Raw genomic sequence first — 23,682 nt, 5'->3', positions numbered from 1 at the left:
TCCAGGAATCTAGAATACCTTTAGTCACATACAATATTTCAAAGGCCCGAAACAGCACTGATTCCCAACCAAGGCTGAACCACTCATACCCCTTTTCCACCAACATAATCTCTGATTAAGTTCATCACATTTCCCCTGTGCTTCTTTGCATGTGAATATAAAGAAACTTCTCTGGGACCGTGCCTGACTTTAGTGGATCATAACATATCACATATGAAATTATTTTTCAGATTCTCTGGTTCAAAATGAGACCAAACCTTTCTATTGATGTCAGTTTATGTGCCGTGAAAGGCCAAAATGTGGTATTGAACGGATTAGGTAAGGCATGTGTTGTTTGCAGAGCTGATTTCTGGAAAAACTTGTTGACTTCTCGCCCATTTTAGGAAAATTAGGGAGTCAATGCAGGTATAAAACAGTCAATAAAAAAGGTTTATCAACAATTGTGAATCCCTCTGCAGCCACAAGAGATCCTTGAGCATACAGTCACACAACCAAACACATATTCCCCTCCAGGAGAACAACAAAAAAAACACTGCAAGAAACTATTTCAGAGAGAGCACCCTCCCCACCTATGGTTTGATGCGCAAAAGGAGATGTGAGTGGGAAAAAGCAATTACAAAAGTTTAAAAGAACATTTTTAACACTGACTACAACACAGAAACCAATAATCAGCAGAAGGATTTACTTTCAAGGTCCAAGAAAAATCTCCAACAAACAGTCATAAATAACTAAAACAAATGTTCTTCCCCACTTTCTTCCCTTTCTGATTTCTTGCATTTATTTATTTTTTCCACCTCTGAAGCGCTGCAGTCCAACACTGATACAAACAGAGTCACACAGTAGAAAACCATAAAGAACTTTATGATAACCCCGGTGGATGTGGCATACCAAAATAAAACCCTTAATCGTTTTGTTTCTTTAGTTCAACAAGGAGTTAGAAGTGTGTAACAGTATTTGGGGAGGTTAGCAGCTGTGAAAGACGTTGGAGATTAGAGTCAAAATAGAGCATTTGCATCCGTACAGGATCCCCTCGAATGGAGACACTGGTGTAAGAGTTAAGTCAGCAGGTGGTTGATGGACGCTTTCACTTGAATCTCCCTGGACATCCAGGAGGTTATGATGATGGAGAGGTGGTGGGTGGAAAAAACACACGTCAATGATATTCAAAGAATTGAATTTTAGCTGTAGATGCAGTGGAATAGCCTAATTAGTTTATAGGGATGCTGAAGGGAAGCAGGCAGCTCTCCATTGAAAATCGTTACACTTTTTGGCACTTCCTCATCTAGTGTACCCCGCTGTTACACAGAACCATCTGAGAAGTTTTTGGAAACTGTTTGGAAATTTGGATGATCCATTTGTCTGCTAGCGTCTATCACAGGTTGACTTAAACCAATCAGATGGAGTTGTGCCAGTTGGTAAATCAAATTCTTGCTAAGGCCAGTCAAGAGAAAAAGCAAAAACACCTTTTCCATGAAGAAAAGCCTTCTTTGCTCTTCTGTCAATGAAGAAATACTCTCCAGCTTGGATGCAACTAATTGCAGCATCTACTACAACCTCTTTAGGAGCCCTCATCATTGTTTTGGACAGTCGCCTCTCCGTGTCCCCACACACACTTGAACATGCCTGTAGCTGCCAGTAGCTCCTCACAGGAGGCTGATGGGACATAAACACATTACTTGAAGCCGGGCAAGATGGATTTTCACGTGATCTTGAAATATCTTGGGAATCCAGCTATTGTGCAGGGTAAAATAAAACAGAGAGAAGCAGCACATTTTCGTATTTAAAGAGATGGAATCAAAAAAATGTTTGGCATTGTGTCGTGAAGTCATATAAAGGATTAATTAACTGTCACTGTTTGTTATTTCCGATGCCAATAACGTGTCCCTAAGGTCCCCATGTTAATGCCCAGCCTCATCGACTCGTTCTTAAATACTTTATTTTTTGGACAGCAGATTATGGTACAGAATATACATCAAGACACAGGGATGACGTGTACACATAAAAGTAAAATATGACAGGAGGAGACTTGAGAAAAAAATAAAATAGCAGTCAGGAAAGAAAAACATAATAGGGTCATTTATGCTATACTTCCACAAAATCTGTCTGCAATTGTCTTACGTATTTCACCCACTTTTTCTAGAACTCAAAGAACACATTTTCTGATCTGAAGATGACGAGAAAACGTAATCTTTTTCATAACAAAAATATAATTTATTATATCTATCCACTCCTGTATTGTGGGGGGCTAACGGGAGGTAACCAGCACCTTGTGAAGCCTTTTTTTGCAAGCAGATATCAAAATACTAAACATATGTTAATCAAGGCACTTTGTCTGAAAATCAGCACGTCCTAAACAAAAATGTGTGGAAAATTCCAAGGGCAGATCAGTATTAAGAATGGTTTTTAGTGTTTTGTGAGATTCTCATAAAACGCCTAATCACTGAACATTTGGCATCCCCTCCAGGAAATGTGCTTTCTGCTTCAGTGTGATTAAAAAAATTAAAAAACAAATAAAACATTTCCAACCAAAGTTGCTTCACACTTATGCAAGTTTACACACATTCAGTCAGTTCTCATTTGATTGAAAAGTTACCATCTCTTTACAATTTTTCTTTAATGTTGTCTATAGAATGGGGTTTTACTGTCATAAGGCATTTACTCATCGGCTCAGTGTGTTCAGTATGTGTGTGCCAGAAGTGAATCTGTTATCCGTGTGGTAAAAAATCTGTTAAAAAGTATGTTTTGAAGTCTTTCACATAAGATTGAACTTTGTTGCCTCCTCACGCGCACACTCACAGTGATAACAGCTAAACATTTCTCTCTAACCGCCCTGTCATTTTTCAGAAAGCCAGCATTTATCTACCTCCCTGTTCACTTTAAAATGATAAATGACAATAGTGTAGCAATACTGGAGCCTTATAGATATTATAATATGGAGTGATTCCCCAGTGGATGACTGAAGGATGAGCTCAACTACAGAAAAAAATGAAAAGAAAGATGAGACAGGAGAACTGGTAGGTAGTTACAGTGTTCATGCTGATGTGTTAATTACTATAATTTTAATATTTTTTTGCAAATTTTCTGTCTGCAGCATTGTCTCGTTTGTATTTAATATGCATCCTGCATTAATGTGTGTGTGTACGTGTGTGCTCGTGCAGGTGGTCTAGGGTATTTATTCAAATTAAAGAGAGAAAAAGAGTGAGAGATGGATTGGGGAATGGGAGGATTAGCAGAGATGGCTTGGGCAGAGCATTGTGGATGTTTCCCTCTGGCTAATCCCTGTGATTGATGACTTGGTTCCATTAAGTCTCTGTGTTGGCGGCCTTGTCAATTACTCATTAATCCCTCTAAATGTTTACTTCGTTTGGGGCCTTAACTGTTTCTCTATGTCTGACAAATGTACATGTGCATTCTTACATGTGTGGCAAAACAGTACACGCAAAAGACACGAGTATGTAAATCAGCATGTAGTTTCTCTAACCGTTGGATTTTAAATGAAACTTGTATTTGATAGTCAGGGTCTTATATTTTTGTCCATAATGACAATTGGTCAATTGCTCAACAACATTGATCGGGGCAAGTGGGACACAAGAGCTTTCAGAAACACTTAGCAGAAATAATCAAAAAGTTAATATTGAGTCTAACTGAAGGTAAACAGAGAAATTAGTCCCTGGAGGTCCATGTAGCTGTTAGAGCAAAATAGCATGGCAGATCCACCTGCTGGTCTTTTTCAATTATCTGCCTTATTTATGTGCACATGCCTGTTTTTATTTAGTGTGAGGCTGTGGCTCACTTTCAGTGTAGCCTGTGTGTTGGAGAAGTAGTAAACAATAGAGGAATGTTCATGTCTGCTAGTTTTTAACTTATACCTATGTAGTATATGATGATGTGAAATTCTGGGCCAATACGGATGTTTAAAATAACAATTGGGATGCCAATGCCAAGCAGTTTTGACTTTAAAGTGGTGGGCAGGCACCTGAACCCTTTAGAATAGCAATATTGAAGAGCACTCATAGTCTCGGAAATAAAAAAAACAAAAGAAGATTTTTTCTACTTGCTCCAAAAGACCTTAGGCAGCAGAGAAAATAAATTATTTGTTTTGTCCTCTTGCAGATAGATTCGGCGTGGTCTTTCCAAGATAACAAATTGTCTATCATTACCCCCAGGTATTTTTGTGAAACACTCGCTTGATTTTTTTCATTACAGTTAATAGGATTGTTGTAAGAGTCAGATGGTTAAATACAATTTCCCCCATTTTGTTTGCGTTAATCTCAAGAGCATTGTTATCACTTCACTCAACCACTTGTAGCCTGGGGCTTCCCGACTTACTTAACAGAGATATTAAAGCTGTATCAAGTGAACATTTAAAGATTTAATAATTTGGTGTATCGGTACAAGAATTGTGGGTATAGAACGTGAAAAGCCAAACAACCCTGGACCATTTTGATGCCAAAATATCTGCTTGAATTGTATTGAATACTGATTTAAAAAATCTATCAAATTGGCTCTTGCATTGGCGTTGGGTTTTTTGTTTGGATGTCTAGAAATTGTGTGAACCAGTTAGGTAGCTTCAACCGTTCTTATAAGCAAACTGGTACAGCTAAAAAGTCTCTTTTGTTTTGCAGAAAAGATATATTGGTGCAGAACAGCAGCAGAGGATCTCATGATCACCTGGATGGATAAAGGGTATCAGTCTGAAATCCTAATTTTGGGCTGTGATTTTAAGTTTTCTTTAAAAGATGAACAGTATGCATATATACAGTGGCCTGAAAGATTGGTAGCCACACTAGAGCCATCTAGTATGCAAAGTTCTTCAAACGGACCCAAAACCATCAGTAGACGCTTGGCATTTTCTTTGCTGATGTCCTGCCATGCCTTTACTGTAGCCACCATTATTTCGAAGTCATTTCAGTCTGGTTTCTTTGATTTGATCGTTGGCCTGTGCATTCCCTTTATCTTGTCAAAGTGAGTATACAAGGTCTGTTATTATCAAACTGTTCACCCAAAGTGTCTGGTAACACCCTCAGCTAAAATGCCAGGATTATGAACTCAGAGTCTAATCGTTATGTTTATTTTGGTCTTCAGGTTCAGTAAAATGCATTAAACAGCAATAAACCTAAAAACCCTACAGCCAGTGTTACATTTTATGTCCAATATACTGGAGCCCAAATAATAAAAACATATTGTTGTTGTAATGTATTCTGACTGCACTGTGCACGCTGTGAAAGTGGCACATCGGGGGTCTACTCGTCAGTGTGACACATGCAAACTGAACCAATGTGAGAGCGAGAACATGTGATTCCTGCGTTTATTCTTTGCTCTCGCTCAGTGTCAGGGAAACACTTCATCGACAGTCTCACAGGCCTCGCTCGCTGCTGGTTACACGCTTTGCCTCGCTCCCAAAGGCACAAACACATTCAGCTGATAGATGGATCGGACTTTGAAAATTGTGCCAACGCTGCACGGCATCAATGGCTATGATCCATTCACACTGCTGACAGTCCGCTTGCCTCCCAGCCGTACTCGGATTTTGCAACAAGCCATCAAACACACACATTCTAGTTTTGTTACAGCTTGCTTGTTCTCCAGAGCCCACCAAGCCTGTTGTCACTGCTGGCTGTTGTAATTGGACAAACACATGGTGGACCCACAGTGCAGCGGTGCCAACAAAGCGTAATGAGTCCTTTTAATCTGCTGACCCGTTTTTAAAGGGTAACTTGGTATTTTTCAACCTGGAACCTATTTTCCCATGTTTTTGTGTCCAAGTGACTAATGGGAACAACAATTTTTGAAATTGGCCCAGCACTGAGTGGCAGGGCTGCAGCCAACAGTGATGAAAAACACTGCGATGTAACCACTCTGAGCATTTTTTCACCATTAATTTATTTTAAGGTGCTTGATTTTGCCACTTACAGGCAAATTGTGCATACTAGAAATATAGAATTTAGATAGATAGTTGTTCTTGTAGTAGTATGGAGGAAGTGTATTCACAGCGGTAGACTTTTCTTTCAAATATCAGTGGCGTGTGTGTTTGTGTAGGAGTAAAACCGATCCCCTGTGGTTGACAGATCTCTTCTGACAGCAGCAAATAAACATGGTGAAAGGCAATTTGCCTGGATGCTTTTTGGTTTCCAATACTTTGTGTGTCTGTATCACTTTCATGCATCCGATCCGTGTGTTTGCAGGTTGGTGTGTTTGTGTGTGTGACTCCGTCCAGAGATTGCACGCTTTGATGAACTTGATTTCACCTGTGCATTGTGTGTGTTCACGACACCTTATCAAGCGTTTGCAATTCACGGGAACAATTAGCGTTGAGTGGTTTCATATCTGCAGCCAAATCATCTGCCAGTGCTGAAGAAGAGATGCTTTTAACAGACGATTGGGGGACCGCCTTTCACTCACATAAATCCACCTGCCCAAACCAAAACCTCCTCTGAACTCCCATGAAAGCAGAGACTTTGTGTTCTTGGATTGGACATCAGGTAGAGCAGTGGGGGTTTAACTCCATTAGGGGCCCAGTGTTGCCAACTTTGCAGTTTTTCTTTTATTTCATGTCTCATTAAGTGAGTTGATTTCAACAAACTGAGCCCAGCATCAAATCTCAGTTGTTTTTAATGACAGATAAAAAAAACAACAACAAAACAACATGAAGCATTTTAGAGAGTTTTTTGGCCTTTATTGACTACTTTCCCTCGAGCAAAAATGCCTCAGCGAATCTGCAGCCAGTGAAACTGCAGTTTGCTTGTTGTGGAAAAATGTTAGATTTAAATTTTTATTGTTTGTAATCATGAACAGACTTAAACAGACATATCCAAAGACAACTTTTCAAACATCCTCTTTCAAGTTAGTTTAATAAAAGATTATCCATTTTAAGATTATTTTGGGCATTTCCCTTTATTCATAGGACAGCTTCAGAGAGACAGGAAATGTGGGAGAGAGAGGGGAGAATGACACGCAGCAAAGGGCCGCAGGCCGGACTCGAACCTGGGCCTAGAAGCCTCAGGAATATGGGGCGCACACTCTACCTGACGAACTAGAGGTCACCCCAAGATTGTCTATTTGGCAGAAAACAAATTGAATACATTATGAGTGAATATTTTTGAGACTTGCCAGGTCGGTTAGTAAGCAACATTTCCTCATTATGTCAATAAGAAAATCTAATTTGCTCAGCATTAAGTTTATCTTAAACCTATTTGCTCTTTCAAATTAATCAAAGCTTATACAAACTTAATTTCGAAGCATATGGGCTGCGTTCAAGCCATATGATACAGAATCTTTATAAAATCAGGGGTTATAGTTGAATCCCTCATGGCTCAGAAGTCATTTCTTACTCTGTAATTTTCTTGCCAGCAGGTAACTTTAAATCTCTTACAGCATATGGCCATGCATATCTAGAGGATGAAACTGGATGGATTCTACAGCCGGGCTTTGTGCAGTCAGCTTTTGTGTAAAAAATGGATTTGCTGGACTCTCGTGAGAGGGTATTGTTTTTTTCTGTAGCATCATCTGAAAGCAGTTTACCTGCCCTTGCCATTTCCTATTATGCCATGGTATAGATTCCATTATTTTCCCAGCGCTGTTTGTTCTGTTTGAAAGCAAGGCTGAGCTTCATCGGCCCAGTATCACAATCAGCACTTTCCTACAGGGACGGCGCATTATGGCCACTGTACCACTGCTGCTTAGTTGATTACCGCTGTTTCTTATTCACAGGATGGAGCCGCCTGTTACCCACCGCTCTGCCTTATCCTCTTCTCCTCCATTACCTTCCATCTTCCTTTTTCTCCTTGTGTGTCATTTTGCCCTAACTCCTAGCACTCCTGCTTCACATTGCATCAAAAGCACACTGCTCATTTTGCCTTCTTCCTCCATTTCCCCCAAATGCGGTAACATTTCTCAGGCCAGCATGCACCATGATAAGGTCTGTTACGAACTATAAATCAAAGTGATGCTCCATAGCTGGTTGGCAAAATGAGAAGCCAAGCCAATGTGCTTGGATCAAAAATGAATGAATAAATAAATAAATCAGCAAATAAGAAAACACCCCAGTAATTTGAGTTAAAACCTGCTTGAAGATTGCAGTGCAATTTTAAAGGTTCTGCAGTGATTTCATTATCATCCCATAGAGCTGTCCTCCACTTAAACAGCTCATGTCAACATAATTATCGCTGTGTCCCAGTTCCATAATAGTAGTCTAAAGTACAGACCAACTAATGTGTTACATTATTGTACATAGATAAATTACAATGCCTTTTTTTGTATTTGCTGAGCTCAAATAATGTTTTATTATGAAACATCCTTAATTAAGGCAAATAAGTAGTGCAAAGACCTTATAATTATCTACAATTTAAGGGTGTCTAAGGGTTAATAATCGATTTGTCAATTCGATCAGACCTGATCTGATCAGATCAGATCGATGGGCGAGAGGAGCAGCAGCTGCAGAGGCCAGTGAGAGGAAACTACTAGAACCAGCACAATGAACGGTGAAGTTTTACTTTCGCTGCACCTGGCGTTCTGCTGCTGCATCTGTGCCAGTGTGCTCTGCACCACAAGAGTGTATTGCAGTGAATAACTGAAGGTTATATTTATTCCAACAGTGCTGCTAATGAACGATCAAGCTCCAAAAATAGAAAATCAATACATGGCACCAGATTTTGATATCATAATGGGCTGCCTCAAATAAAAGAATGAGTGGCAAAACCTGCACAGTATGCAGCAGAGCTATCTGCTATCAGAGTCTATTGCCTATTTTTAGCCAGTTTTCTTATGGGTAAAAAGCAAATGTACATACGACAAGTTTTTGTGAAAGACCAGTTTAAGCCTTGCCCCTGATCTCTGCTTACTTCTGACCCCCTTATGTGTCAGGATACAACTTTGAAGGCTTTCTCCGTCATCATTTTAGTAACACTCAGGGCTTCGGACCGAGCAGCAAAATTTGACATGCAGGGATGATATCACGTTGTGGAAATGGTGGGGCGGCACCACAGGGCCCTCTGTTGGCCAGCTACTACTGATGGTTAGTGTACACGAAATCTGTGTACTTTGATATTTAGTACAACCAGGAAATAAGTGTTGACGAAAGTATATATGTGACTTTGGAATGCTATTACCAACTAAACTATTAAAATATTCAAGACACTGCATTGTGTATTTTGAAATCTCCCTTCAACATTTTATTAAAAAAAATTCCTCCCAGTTTATTTTTGCAACATGTTCAGTCAGTGTGATGCTAATTATATTTTGATTTGCAGGACCCCCTGGTGATATCTGAGGGCTCACAGGGATGTGACACATGTTATGAGCTGGTGACTGGCCTTTGAAATCACTGCTGTCAAAATTTTGACATAAGAATAAAATAAAAAGACTGGCAATTTGATTTTTTGGCTTCATGTTGTCTTGTAGTTTTATGTAACTCTTGCTCTGTGAGTGAAGGCTAGTAGCAGTGTGTCTGCTCATGTGTTGCTGAACTTATCCATGTAAACTTTTATCTACACTTCTGCATCGATGCTTACCGTAAAGTTGGTAGGAGTTGGAAGAGGGAGGGAGTGATGACCAGCATTTTGGTCCAGTCAGTGATCTTCAGTGCTGACAGGGTTTTGTTGCCTCAGAGTTATTATCTCTCAGCACAAATCAGGATTGTGAAATTGATTCAGCTGGATCGTTGTGCTCAAGGAGATGGGTCTCCTCTGCGGTCTACAATACAAGTAATGATTTTAGTTGTTGCTTTCGGCATATGTTATTAGGCATTTCAGCAGTAGCATTTAGTAGTTCTTTGTAAGTATTGTCGGAAGAAGACAGATAAGGGGAGATTAATGCGAGGGTTGGCATTATTTGTGGTTGACCGGAGAAGACAATAGAGAGACATTATGTTTGATAAAGAACACAGAGCTACTTTGAAAAGTCTTTTCACCAACCTCACACACAGTCAGCAGAAAAGACTTCTTGAAGTTTTTATTGATTGCAAAAACAAGTAATAAAAAACATAAAAGTAATGAAACTGACAGGGGATTAGAGTTTTAAAAGAAGAGAAAGAAGGCCTTGTTATAAATAGGTGTGTGAAGTAGGCATAAAAATGGCTGAATCATGAAACCACAACAATCCACCGTTAAAATTATTCCAAATAGCAATATTAAAAAATGTTTAATTTACATCAAGAGAAGAAATTTTCCAGATGATGATGGAGACAGGGAGGATGTTTCCTTTGTATAGAAATCACTTTCTTCATCCAGGATATACGTCTTACAGTTTTTCACTTTAACTTTCACTTATATTCCGCTCATGGAAACACATTTTAAAATCAAACCACAAGTTATATGTGATGTTTAATGTGCATTGCTCTAGTATATCAAACAAAGAATTTCTAAGTTGACTTTTGGTTGCGATTTGCTTTTGGTACAAGAGAGCTGGAAACATTTAGAATTCACAGATAGAATCGGTTCAGTCTCTCAACAGGTTGCTGACGCAAGCAATTGAGATGAGATTTCTCCACAGGCCTCAGTGACTTGACTGTCATAATGAGCCAGTAGATGTGAATCAAAAATATCTCTACAACATTCCTTGTTTTCCTGGCTTGTAGGTCTTCAAGAAACCAAAAGAGTTCCTGGGTCAGACCTCAGGCCTTGGATCATGAACAGGTTCACCATTTAGAAGTGACTGTCTTAAAAGATGTCTCACATATTCACATGATTGCAACAATGATCCTCATTTGGATGAGGATTTTGATTTTGAGTGATTGGATTTGATATGGCTTTGGTGTATTTGCTCATGTTTTTGTGTCTAGACGAATGGGAACAACACTTGTAGACTTTGGTCAATTATTGAAAGAGTGCTGCAGCTGGCATTCGCAAAAGGGGCTGCAATGTAACAATAGTGCATCAGCAATAAACACCTATTAAAAGTGCTTTTGCCACAGGCAGGTTCAGATTGTTAATACCTGACAGCATTATGGTAAGGACACTACAGAGAAATAAAATCTCATCTTCCACTTGATCCAGTCTGTTTCTTAATGACTTCCTGCAATAATTCCTCTTGCAAGACTTCAAAATGAGACTTAATCTTGAGCAAGACAATAAGAAACAGATCAGATAAAGTGAAAACGTAAAGACAAATGTTTGATTATAGCAACAATTTTGTATCTGTCAGCGGCAAAAACAAACACTTTCCGTGCACAGACACTCACGATGCAAACATGCGTGAAATGGTTTCATTGCAGCTTGTTTTAGGGCTGCCAGCTGGCGGGTTACACAGTACTACACCAAATAAAAAAATTAAAAAAGGTTTCCCACCAGTCAGTTAAATAGGGTTCAGATTGGAAAATACCAACATTTCCCTTTATCCCTTTGATATAGCAAAATATATGAAAACTGTTGAGCAAAATACAGAAACTTTTTCATTTTGTTCAAAATTCATCAACTTAGAAGTTAAAGCATTATACTCACGCTGTGCTGCAGTAATATCCGTTTTTAAACTGGCAGTATTTGTGATCATTTTTAGTCTGAAATGAAAGCAGAGGTCCTGTTTGTGTTTGTGGTCTGCAAGGATTGTTTGATCATTAAGAGCCTCAACTCTGGTCGGTCTGATTTCTCCAGACCACCGGGCACATGGGAAAACATTGATCTGCAGAGGGATTGCACATAGAGCAAGCTATCAGAAGGCAATGAGGCACAGCCAGCAGCAATTTTCAGCAGAAATTTGTTAGAAATGTGTTTGTTGTGTGTGTGTGTGGGGGGGGTGTTTGGTCATTTGGGGTTTTTTGCTGTCAGAAGCACTGCAAAAATTGGTTGCTTCTCTATAATCTTTATTTTTTTGCCCAAATTTAGTGATGTGTATCCTACCTTATATTCATGCAACAACCTTAAACTATGATTGTAAGATGCATGTATTTTTTGGGTGTATTCTGGGGCCTTTTAAAATCAAATGAAATTGATTGAAGTCTGGATTTGTGGGTACTCTTTTCTCTTTGAACTTGCACTCTTAAATGTTCATACAAATACAAATGCTGTTTACAGCTCAGCCTGAATTCACTCTCCTTTCCTCTCCTCTTGTCTCCTCAGGTGCTGAAGGGCAGTAAAAAGCTGAACCTCTCTGTGCGTTCAGTCGGGCGGATTCCAGGTGGCTACGTCACCAACCATGTTTATACCTGGGTTGACCCTCAGGGTCGGAGTGTGTCGCCTCCTCCTGACCTGCCTGAGCATCGGAGCGCCACCCTGAGAAGAACTGACAGCCAGCGGCGCAGCAACATGCAGCTACTGCAGGAGGGAGACGAGAAGAAGGTGAGCACTGGAATAATGGAACAGTGTTTCAGTTCAGTTTTTTTTCCCAACATAAATCTCAGTTATACCCTCAAGGGTATACTATCAGAGGGGGAAGTAAAATATTCATATTCTCAATAATAACTTTGTTTATGATCATTCATCATTTTAAATATGCTAGAGGTGGCCACACATGCATTTGTACAAAACATTTATTAGCCCCTCCATCCATTTTGCACTTTAATTTGTTTGTTTGTTTGCAAAAAAAAGTAGTACCAGTTTATTAGTTGCATGAATAATTTCTTAAAGTTCTTCAAAACCCTGAAAGTTAACGCTAAAAAATATAAAATCAAATATTCATGGCAAGCTAAATTAAGCTAAGCTAAAGAAAACAGCAAAATGTAACAGTGTTTGAACCATAAATTATAAGTAGCACTGAAAAAAATATGTTAAGAGTCATATCCAACTTTCTCTAAAGGAACCAACAAAAGTTTTGCTTCTGTAACAGGCGTCATGCTGTGAACTGACGACTGAGACAAGGATCCTAACTTCTGTTTACATTCAGCGCAGTTTTGCAGGGTTTTTTTTACTTTTCTAATGAAGATCTTTTTGCTGTGTGTCTCTGTGTCCCTTGACTCCAATCTCTACTCTTCTTCACTCTTCATGTAACTCCTCACGCTTTTTTCTTAAACATCGAGGTCATGCATTTTTAGAATCATGTTATATCTCCATTGCCTGGTTGTAGTGGCTGTTAAAGAGTCTAAGTCATTTGGGTGGTCACCAAATCTCGACTGATGTGAAGAGGGAGACTTTGATGGCTGTCTGAAAGAATAAAAGTGAATTATATTTGTAGGACTCAGTAATTGACAAAAGATGATGGACACTAAAGAAAAAATCAAAAACTTTAAACAATAACAGTAATTGGACCTTCAGTCCCACAAAACTCCACCTTGTCACCACCTCCCGACCTGCAGGGAAGGAGCTGTCAGAGCTGTTTTAAAGATTTATTACACAAGAACTTTCAATTTTTCAGTAGCTGAGAGCCACACATTAATCTTAACTGCTTCAGCTCCATTAATAGGAGCTGTAGTTAGTGCCATACAGGTAACGTTTCAAAAATATTAATCCAGTGAGAAGGAGATAGTTTGGTTCTTTTGTGATCTTTTATATCATTTACAATCCTTTGAAACCAGGATTGGCATCAGTTTTCTTTAGCAGCGTTCAGGCACCTTTCACAAACATTTAAACCTTTGAAACTTGAGCAAATTGATTTGGTTGCTTTAAAAAAATGGAAATCAGGCAGTGAGCAACTTGGCAAGAGATACCCCACAAATCACAATAAACTGGGAAAAATGTTAAAAGAAAATGACCTGAAAATAAGTTAAAAATGAGTGTGTTTTTTAAAAGGAGAGAGAAAATAATTTTGGGAAAATATCAAAAAAAAATTTAACTTTAACTTTTAACTAATAACTTTTAGAATGAGGCTATGTGTTTAAAATTACTCATTTTTTGTCTTTTTTTGCATCTTTTCCTTGCTTTGATTTTTTTGTTTTGTTTTGTGTGTTTATTTTTTAATTTCAGGCTTGTTTTTCTGACTAATGTTTTATAATGGGGTAAATAAAGTTGCTGTCTATGTATTTATTTATATATAAGTCCTGCAGTTCCTTTAAAATATATACATACATGGTGACAAGCTATGTATAAACATTTGAAAATTTGTAGCACACACACTCACACGTATGAAAAAATAGTTAAATAAGAACACAAACAACAACAATAAATAAATAAATGAATACTCAGGAACATATTTTAGTAGTCTAGTGTGTTTAGCTACCACTACCAGGCACTAGCTGGACCAACTTCCTCATGTTACAGTTCAACAGCACACTTAAATTTGTTTCTGGAAACATCTGAGGCGAGAAATAGGCAATACAGTTACAGAATCGTGTTTCTTATTTGATCAGCGCAGCCTAGTTTGACGGCAGGTCACAGAGCGATTCATAAAATTGATGACTGCATTAAAGACTCCTCAGCTCTGATTGGTTTTTCCTTGACTGCTGATAATTGGATCGATACATTGACCCAGTTTGTTGGATCGTTACATCCCCTCTCATGGGCTGCAGTTCCTATAGGCAGTGCTAATTTCACTTATTATAATATGTGTAGTAGAATTCGTGAGTCCCCGATGCTGTGATTAAATGGGCTTGTTTGTCCAGAACAAAGGCTCCAAGAGCACTTCAGACTCCTTTCCTTACAAAACAGAGACACCCGACCACCGGGACTCCTTTCAGACAGAAAGAGCATATTGAAGTGATTCCATGATAACAGATGATGCCAGAGAACACTGTGAGCCCTAAAAGCTGCGTTGTGCTGCCAATAAAAGAAGGATGAGCATGGTAATTAAAACCATGTCCCGCATAAATGTCATGGAGAGCATGAATGCTTCCATATTCCCGCTGAGCAAAGGTGGCTGGCTCACTTCCAGTAAGCAGACAGTTGTTATTAAAAAAGAACGGCTGCCATATGCTTCGAATAAAAGTAAGATTTCTGAGCCAGATGCCAAACCGACACCGGCGGGAAAATAACAGAGATGAAACTGACATTGTTTAATAAAGATATTTGCATATGTGTTATCTTGTAGTTGCCAAGGTGCTTCTGATTTTCGCTTTTCAATCTTGGCAAGAGACAGCTACATGAGGACCAAACCAAGTAATCAAGGGACTCATTGTGATGAAGGAAAATGTATAATTAAAAGTTTGTTACAACAGAAGTTCTTTCACTGGACATTGTAAACTTTAATGTGGTCTCTTTGCTTTAAAACTAAATGTGTTTTGAAAATGTTGAGTTAATCCGGGGAAAGACAGAAGAATCAAAGTTTTTAAAACATTATCTGTGTAATACACTCTTTTTCAGTTATGTTAAGGCTGAGTAGGCTTGACCAACTGTTAATGTTCAAAGCTTTATCTGTATCTTTGCAGATGAAAACGCGTCAAATCTCAACATGTGAAAAAGTATAGACATTCCTGAAATTAAGATTTTAAAAGGTGTGGTTTAGGTAGTCATGGGATCCAGGGTTCCTGTGGATCCACAAAAAAAGTCTTAAAAGGTACTGAATTCATCAGTCTGAAAAAAGGCCTTAATTGTTGTCAAAATGTTCTAAATTAAGCTTTCAAAGAACATTTCAAAAATGCTAAAACATGCAGTAGTATTTTTATGAAACCTTTTTTTTCTGGAAATTTTTCCCGCATATATGTCAGAAAAAGTTCTCCCTTACCTGAGGTAATTCATGTTGGTTCATGTCTTGCACCGTAGACATAAGGGCTGGGCAATTAATTGCATTTTGTTTTCCATTACGATTTTGGCTTCCCTCGTTTTTTAAAATAAGATAATTGAGATGAAATGATTTTGTGCCGCATGATGAGTCCAATGTTGTTCTGTTTTGTATTTTATTTTGTTTTGTTTTGAAACTTTGGTATCTCATTTTGGATCCAGATTATGTGTGCAGCGTGTGTGAGTGTGGAGTTAAACAGCAGTGCGACGTGTGAAAAGTTGAGGCTGTTTGTCAGTGAATTAATGCAACAATTCCTCAAGAATCAAGACAAGCTCCTGTCTCTTACTTGCCACCTGCTGATTAAAGTGAGGGGATCATGTTAAATCATCGTTAAATAATCAGAATTTCAATATTAATCAAAGTAATTGTAATTATTCTTTTTGCCATAATGGAGCAGCCCTAATAGACATCCCTATTTTATTAAAAGGCCATATTGAACAGCGGTGAAGTACTTCTTTTAGTAAACATTTGGAAATCATCAGCATGTAACTTTGTGTGCCAGGAACAAAGATGGCTCTGACATTAGAAGATTACTGAATTAAGTGAGCTAAAGGCTCAAGGGCCAAAGCAAATAGCTGCAGAGTTAAGGGACGGCGTTGATGAGATGACCCACAGGCACCAAACAAAGAGCAGATTATACCTGATGGAGTCTCTGCCGGTGGGTTAGAATAAAGCAGTTTTAGCCGACAAATGAACCCTTCATTAAACCCTGTAGCCTGTGGAACTAAAGCAAATAGGCCTACCTTAGTCTTTCATAGATCAAGGCAGAGCACAGCAGCTGGGAGGTAAATATATACAATATATATGGTTATATCTTTTTGTGCCAAGTGTAGTTCCTATAGTTCTACATCCTGCTTATCAGACCCACTGATGGGGAGATGTGGCAGGTCTGCTTTACTGTGAAACATATCACATTTTGCTGTGAAAAAATATGTTAAATTTGTGCAGAGTGGACATTGTCTTTAATCTGTGCAGGTTCATGACTTTATCTAATATAGAGCTCAACATTAATGACTGCCATGTTGTCATTGGCAGCTATTTTGACTCATTATTGGCCTTTGGTTTCAATCAGTAGTAACAACTTTTTAGCATATTAAACAACAAAAAATGCACCACAAAATAATGAATTTGTTTAGTTAAATATCGCGTGCATACATAAGAATCTGAGACAATAATAATAAGAGACAATGATGAAGCAAATGTTTCAGTGTGGGGTTAAAAGTTCGACTAACCCGTCAACATCACAAATTAATGTGCAAATTTGTTCAGCAAGACAAACAACCAGATGATGGTTAAATTTGCAGAGAATATTGAAATTGAAGAAGAAGAAGTCAGAGATTTCTGACTTTCTTCTTTTTAAAAAAGTACCTAATTGATTTATTGCTGCAGATCTAGTATCTACATAATTAATTATAATACTTAAAATCAAGAGGGTTGTTTAAATAGTTTGAACAGAAAACAAATAAAGTAATTCTGCTCAAATAGAGGGCTTTCTATTTTTAATACAGTAAGATGAAATAACTAGTTAAATGGTTATTTAGTTAAAGTCATTTTGTTGTCATGTATGTCCACCCTGCACCTGTATATTTAACTGAACTGCCGCAGATGTATCTTGAAGTCATCCAGTATTTCTTGTTTGAGGATTACAATTATTACGGTTGGTTGGTTATTTGAATTCAAACAGTGTCAGATGTTGTCCTCTTTGTTTATCAGGGGGATTGACACGGACGAGCCTTGTAAACAAATTGATTGACCAATTCAAACAAGCCATTCCTCCGATCCGAACAGATTCAGCCTCCTCATTAATGTCTCTTAAGTCCTAAGTAGCTCCTGAAGTCTTTTCTGCTGGCTCAGAGCGAGCTGTCATTTCTTCTATGCATTGTGTTTCACAGTGTGAACACACTGTGGTTGAGTCTGGCAGCCTGTCAAGCAATGCCATTGAAACTGCAAAATGCCATTTTAAATTTTTAGATATTTAACTCCTACTTATGTTATCTCTTTTTCTGTCTGTCTTGAATAGGTCAACTTGGTTTTGGATGACGGCCGGTCTCTGGGTCTCATGATCCGAGGTGGAGCAGAATATGCTCTGGGTATTTACATCACCGGAGTGGACCAGGGATCAGCAGCAGAGTGTGGAGGACTCAAGGTATCACTTCAATCTATCTTTAACTCGCTGTCACACACACACACACACACACACACACACACACACACACACTGTCTTGCACGCACTGTCTCACACAGGCTTGCTTGCAGGGGAATGCACACAATAGCTCTCTCTATATTTAGCCTTCCTTTTCTAAGGCCTTTTGGCATGCTGCTCTTCACAGTTTTGGTGCCAAAAGCATGTATGGAATATCAACATACGAGTCAGAAAAATGGTGAAATATGTCCATCAGAGTTTCCACAGAGTTCAATATTTTAAATGTCTGTTGTCTGACTTGAAGGCCAAAGGTAATCTAGCAAATATTTGAATTTGGAAAACCTACCTTAGAAGGACATGTTCATATCTACAGAGGGAGCAGGTCCTGGTTTACAGAGATCGCCATGTGTCTGCAGGGCCATTGGCGTTAGCAGCCCCTACACGACAAGATTGTTTAAAAAAAAAACAGTTGGTTTTTTTTTTAACAGGAACCTCCTTTATTTTGTGTTTTTACTGGTTTAAATTACCAAAAAAGTTGTGTTTTTTCTTCTTTTTTTTAGCTAGGAAGACAGCTCACTTCTGGTAAAATCCTCCTGAATGTCAGTCAATAAGTTGGCACACATTAGCAGGTGCTGGGCTAAAGGCCCATCTGTGATGTGCCACATGGCATTGGAGAAACACTAATTTGTAACGTGATACTGGTTCATTCAGTGTTTTTACCAGGTTTAATCACCTGATTTGTTTGTTTTGAAGAGGAAGAGACCTGTGCAAACCCCAAATCAATGAACAGTAAATTAATTCTAACCAGTAGAAGTTTGGGCTTGTGTGCAATCTGTAATCCCGCCTCTAAATTCCCTAAAACTTAAATACTGTTTTCTTTAACTTTCTATCAAACAGCTAATCAATTATTCTGCTTATTAGTTTAAGCTCTATACAGAAACAACCTGTAGTACTTTTTGAACAAAGGAATACCAAGTTATTAGCAATAAGACAGGGATTTTAGCTGATTCACGATGCACACCTACATTGTTTTCAGAAAGTGGTACCTTCTCTAGTTACTGTTATTTTCAGTTTTATTTTAAAAATCATTGTTTCCTGAGAGAGAAGACTTTCCTTTCACCTGCTGTCCTTACAGGGATGTCAGAGCAGAAGGTCAGGTATTGAGCAGCTGGTGGGGATTTAATGTGGGACATTAAAAGTGCAGAAAAGCCATGAGGGATCTGGCTGTATCAGCACAAGGCCCGTCTGTGGTTAGAACTGTCTAACCGGTGACTCATCGTCTGTTTGCCCTGTCCAGGATACGGGCATCTGTGACCAGTTGCACATGACGATACAGGAAATATTACAAGTTATTACAATATGCCACTTTATTTAAAAATTGGAGTTACTTCCTACTATTCTCCACCATGCTGCTACTCCCCTTCGCCTTCACCATATGGGCTGTCAAAAATAATTGCTTTAAGGTGTTTGGACAAATTAGAAAGTAACATAATGCTGTTTAGACACAATGTGCTGTGACAATACTATCTTTAATTTGGGCATCAAGTCCCAAAAACTAAACAGTGGTGCACTGAAACAGCTAAGACTTGTGCATGTAAAACCTTGAAGATTTTTAGCATTTGGTGGTATTGTTTCTGAGAGGAGCCAGTTGGCGATGAGGAAATGAATGATTGAATGGATGAATGATTTTCAAAACATCAGAAATGAGGTGGGGAGATATTTGCAAGATTTTTTTTTATTATTGCAAAATAACAGAGTGTATCTTTCAATAACAAGTAATTTCAGTGTCCTTCAGAACCTCTGCACTCAAAAATGTTCTTTCGCTGCTGTTTGTTATCATTATAAGGACTATAGCAAAGACAATAGTTGCTGTTATACTTAATGCTGGGTAGCATTTGTGGGTTTTGGATTAATTTGATTGGCTAGGATCAATTTACACCAATTTGACACGTTTTAACAACAGCAAGCTTGAGGAAAAGAGAGTGAGAATGCAGCCACTTCAGGACGCAAGCATATGTAACGCAGAGCTGCCGTTGCACAGTCATCATGCGTTGGACTTGTTCAGATGAGTTAGCCGTCAATCTGTTTATCGGTGTTAAATTAGACTCCAGTCTGCGGTGTAGCTCATACACTTCACTGATAAACCAAAGAATTGAAGAGTGGCATTAGGCCACATTATAAAAGAAAGATTTTGCATCACTCCTCCAAAACTGGCCTCCAGAGACCTGAGTGGAAACACCAAAAATTGCATAAAATGTCAAAAGTTCAGTAGTGAAATGAGAAGTACATTTATTAGCATTTTCTTTTGCCCATTATTAAAACAAAATTGGGTAATTTGGACCTGACTTCTCTCTCTGTCCTTCTCAATTCAATTTTCAGTTCAATTCAAAGTGCTTTTTTGGCATGTAACCTCCAAGAAAAAAGATCCCAAAGCATAAAAATCCCATGAAGTTAGAGGCACTGTCATAGATATCAATTGTAAACAACAAACAAATTAATAAAACTCAGGGAGTAGAGTAATAAATTAGAAGACAGTGTGTGAGCTGTGAGGAGATGAACTCCAGCTGTTGCGTGTTGTTGTGTTGGTTGTCTCTTAGGCTGTGACATGCACTTATGTCATATTTTGCTGCTTCCATGGCGCTGACACTGTTTTCTCCAAGTAGATGTTGCATTTTAGTCTGGTCAGAGGGTGTGTCAAAACCTTGGAGTTTACATGTATTTTTTGTAAAGATACTCTGCCAAACCTTAGTAACCTCTTGTTGTCTGATACAATATATAAAAGCTATTACAAAATCACATATCCTCATGTACAAATGACCTACAAGTGGCACTGTACAGCAGCAGTAATTGCAGTTACTTCATGTTCTCTCTATAAAAACTGGACTCTCTCCAGGCGTCTGTATGGCACATCTGATGTACCGTCGCTTGTTTCAAAATGTAGGGTGGATGCACCATATCAGACATAAATAAGGTACACACACTGCTCTTTTTACTTTCAGGTGGCAAAGTATGCATCCTTGGAGTGCTTGGTCTTTGTTGATTTGCTTACATATGTGTGTTTGTCACGCTGACATGGCAACAGGGGGAGAGCGAGGATGGACGTCTCCTCCCCTGAGCCCTTCATCTCATGTCTGTTAGTGATGAGCCTGTCAACCAGCCAATTACACAGACACCTATTAGAGGGCCCACACACACAGGCACACACACACTCAGCATAGCATTTTGATGTGGAGTGTTGTTAGCAGCAAGAAAGGTGTCTTATTAAAAAAGAGAGCAAAGGAGAAGCAGGAGGAAGAAAAGGCTTTAATATCTCATGATATGACATGAGCGCTTCTCGTTTTTTCATGTTTCTGCCCCCCTCCAGTTCTGCTCTTTATTTCATATGTATGAATTACTTAACGCTGGCTCTTGTGCTGTGATGTGCATTTTAAAGAATGTGTTTTGGAAAGTGTCAAGCCAGAGTTTTCAGAGCTCGAACAGCTTCTCTTTTTTTGTGCCCCTTTTGTCTGTGTCGGTGCCTTGCAGCTTTGGAGTGGAATTTCATCATTTTGGAAATACTGGAATGAATACAAGGCAGTAGAGCTCCCAGTGCAAGCAAGCACATTCACATTTGAGTCCAGGGTTGAGTGAAAGAAACAGATATCTAAATAAAGCACATTTTCCTGCCTGTTGCGAAGGTTTTCATCCCTTTTGTTGATATAAAGTGATGCTCCAGCAGACACCAGGCTTTACCTGCAGGGCCAAATGCTTCAGCAGAGTTTGGGGAAGGTCGAGAAAGAGACAGAGGGCACAGCCGAAGACAATCTCACACATTCAGGCACAGACACAGCTTGCACACACACACTCACTCTAGGGTAAAAGTAGTTGAGACACATTAAAATGAAACCTAAGGTCATGGTATTTAAGACTCTGAGCTGAGCCGGTCATTAAAATGGCTGAGTAACATACCTGTGGATTACATCATATCTCCAAGGAGCTAATTATTCTATACAGCCCTCCCTGTTGACACCAACAGCATGGTCACTGGTGTTTCCGGCATTGTTGGTGCGCAAGGCAAGGTCATTAAAATATGTGGCCTGTAAACAATGCCAGTTATGATATTTAGAAAATGTGCTGGAATTTTCAGTGGATTAGCATCCAAGTATCCATTACTGAAACAAACTCTAGCTTGCTACTAATGAAAACTGAAAACTTGCTTTTGTTAAAGGTATAGTTTGGATGTTGTGAAGTGGGTTTGGATGAGGTACTGATTCATAGCCAGTACGTTATCATGCACAGTTTAGTTGAGTCACGGTTATAGCTCGATTAAGCCATTTAATTTGACCACTGCCCTTGTCCCAGTACTTCACCAAACGGCGGAGTTGCTGGGTTACCGCAGCCTTCATCCACTGTTGTGGAAGGTCAAACACCTCTCTCAAAGATTTTGGCCGGATGCAAAAAAACCCCAGAAATTTAAACTTGTTCCAAAAACTTCAAATTGAGAAAGGCAGCAGTAGATTACCAACTTAAGTGAGCTAAAATTACATTTTGGTTTTTTTTGTAATGGAGTTTGGTGGCTTTGTAAAGAGTGTAGAAAGGGAACCGAAACCATTTTCAGCTTCACTGTCAGAAAGAGCTGTCCGCAGAAGGGGAAAGTAATTTTCAATAAAACGTACACTTATTCTGTTATTGATTATTTATAGGTGTGACTCAGGTAGCTGATAAATTTGGTGGTGGCCCTCCTGCCTGCTTCTCCAAACTGGCAGTGTACCAACTTACATATGCTTTATGTAATACGCCAACTATGGATAAGTACCTCATACACCCCGACATGTAAAAGATCTAAAACTAATTTATAGTTTGTGATCCACATTAACAGACTTTAACTTTTTGCACTAGGTCCTCTGCCTCTTGGGCATCGTTTTTGTTTTGGACACATAACGTGAACGTTACTTATGTTGACTGATATTTTTCCGCCCCAAAAATGTACATATAATAAACAGTATATTATTGCACTGAAATTGAGTTTTGAATTGGTAAAGGCGCTCATTGAGTCACAGCAGGAACAGTTCTGAAATGGGTTTTTTCTGCATTCCTGAAGGTGAAGAGCATTTTTGAGGTCTTCAGGCCCCTCAGCCAATATGAATGAAATAGTGCACTTCCATATTTGCTTTTAGAAGGAACGCCGGGGTGATGCACTCTGCATCCACTAGAGATTTGTATTCAAAAATAGAGCAGCCTTGTGTATGGGCTGAGATGGAGTATGCATGTAATCTAGTGGCCTTGCTTTCACTTCTCAAAAAGCTAATAAAACACCTTTACTTAAGCTGTCTTTGGACACAATTTTTCCAAGTTCAGTCTACACAACTTTTTGTAACATTTCTTTAAAATAAAGTAAAACAAACATGTAGGGACATGCAATGAAGTTTCAGTCTTGAAATAAAGCAGTGTGTTTGTCTTGTTACTGAAATAGTTCATGGAGAATCACAAAAAACCTGTTTAACCAGCTGTGTTATAAAAAAACAACGACATTTTAAGAAAGCGTGTAAAACATTAAAATGATGTTAATGTTGATTTATCCATGCCTTGTTGTCAGTGTTTCCACATTTGTGCTGGCAAATGGCAGCACTGTTAACATTTGGATGATGAGCCTCCCGCTGCCTCCAGAGACCAGAGTTGAGCTCCCAGCAGGGAGGCAGCTGCACTGCTCTCAGATTAGACACATCGTCTCCTGAAAGGACACACGATTTTGCATAACAGGGCGATCCATAGTGTTTGATCAGCTTAAACTGCATGTACAGAAGGATCTCTGCCTGGACGTGCCTGTTAACAGCTGTCTTTAACGACTTCCTGAACGTCAGTCTAATGCTGCAGCACCAAAGTCTGGTTTAGGCCGACCCTCATCAGACAGAACGCATTTTACCTTGGGGGATGAATAAGAGAATTTGTACTTTTACCAAAGAAAATTGTGGTAGACTCAG

At 38.9% G+C, this 23,682-nt stretch overlaps 1 protein-coding gene across 1 annotated transcript in view; it reads left to right on the top strand.

The window, feature by feature from the left end:
• Positions 1-23,682, top strand: part of whrna (whirlin a) — a 165,291-nt gene that overhangs the window by 66,522 nt on the left and 75,087 nt on the right. Inside the window, exons 2-3 of the mRNA XM_042509509.1 lie at positions 12,051-12,269; positions 17,600-17,725. Coding sequence (XP_042365443.1) covers positions 12,051-12,269; positions 17,600-17,725 — 345 coding nt within the window. The remainder of the gene's footprint in view (positions 1-12,050; positions 12,270-17,599; positions 17,726-23,682) is intronic.

The sequence above is a fragment of the Plectropomus leopardus genome, chromosome 20, assembly GCF_008729295.1.
Source record: "Plectropomus leopardus isolate mb chromosome 20, YSFRI_Pleo_2.0, whole genome shotgun sequence".
Taxonomy (NCBI): domain Eukaryota; kingdom Metazoa; phylum Chordata; class Actinopteri; order Perciformes; family Serranidae; genus Plectropomus; species Plectropomus leopardus.
The sequence above is the reverse complement of the archived record's forward strand: the minus strand, read 5'-3'. Positions and strand labels throughout refer to the sequence as shown.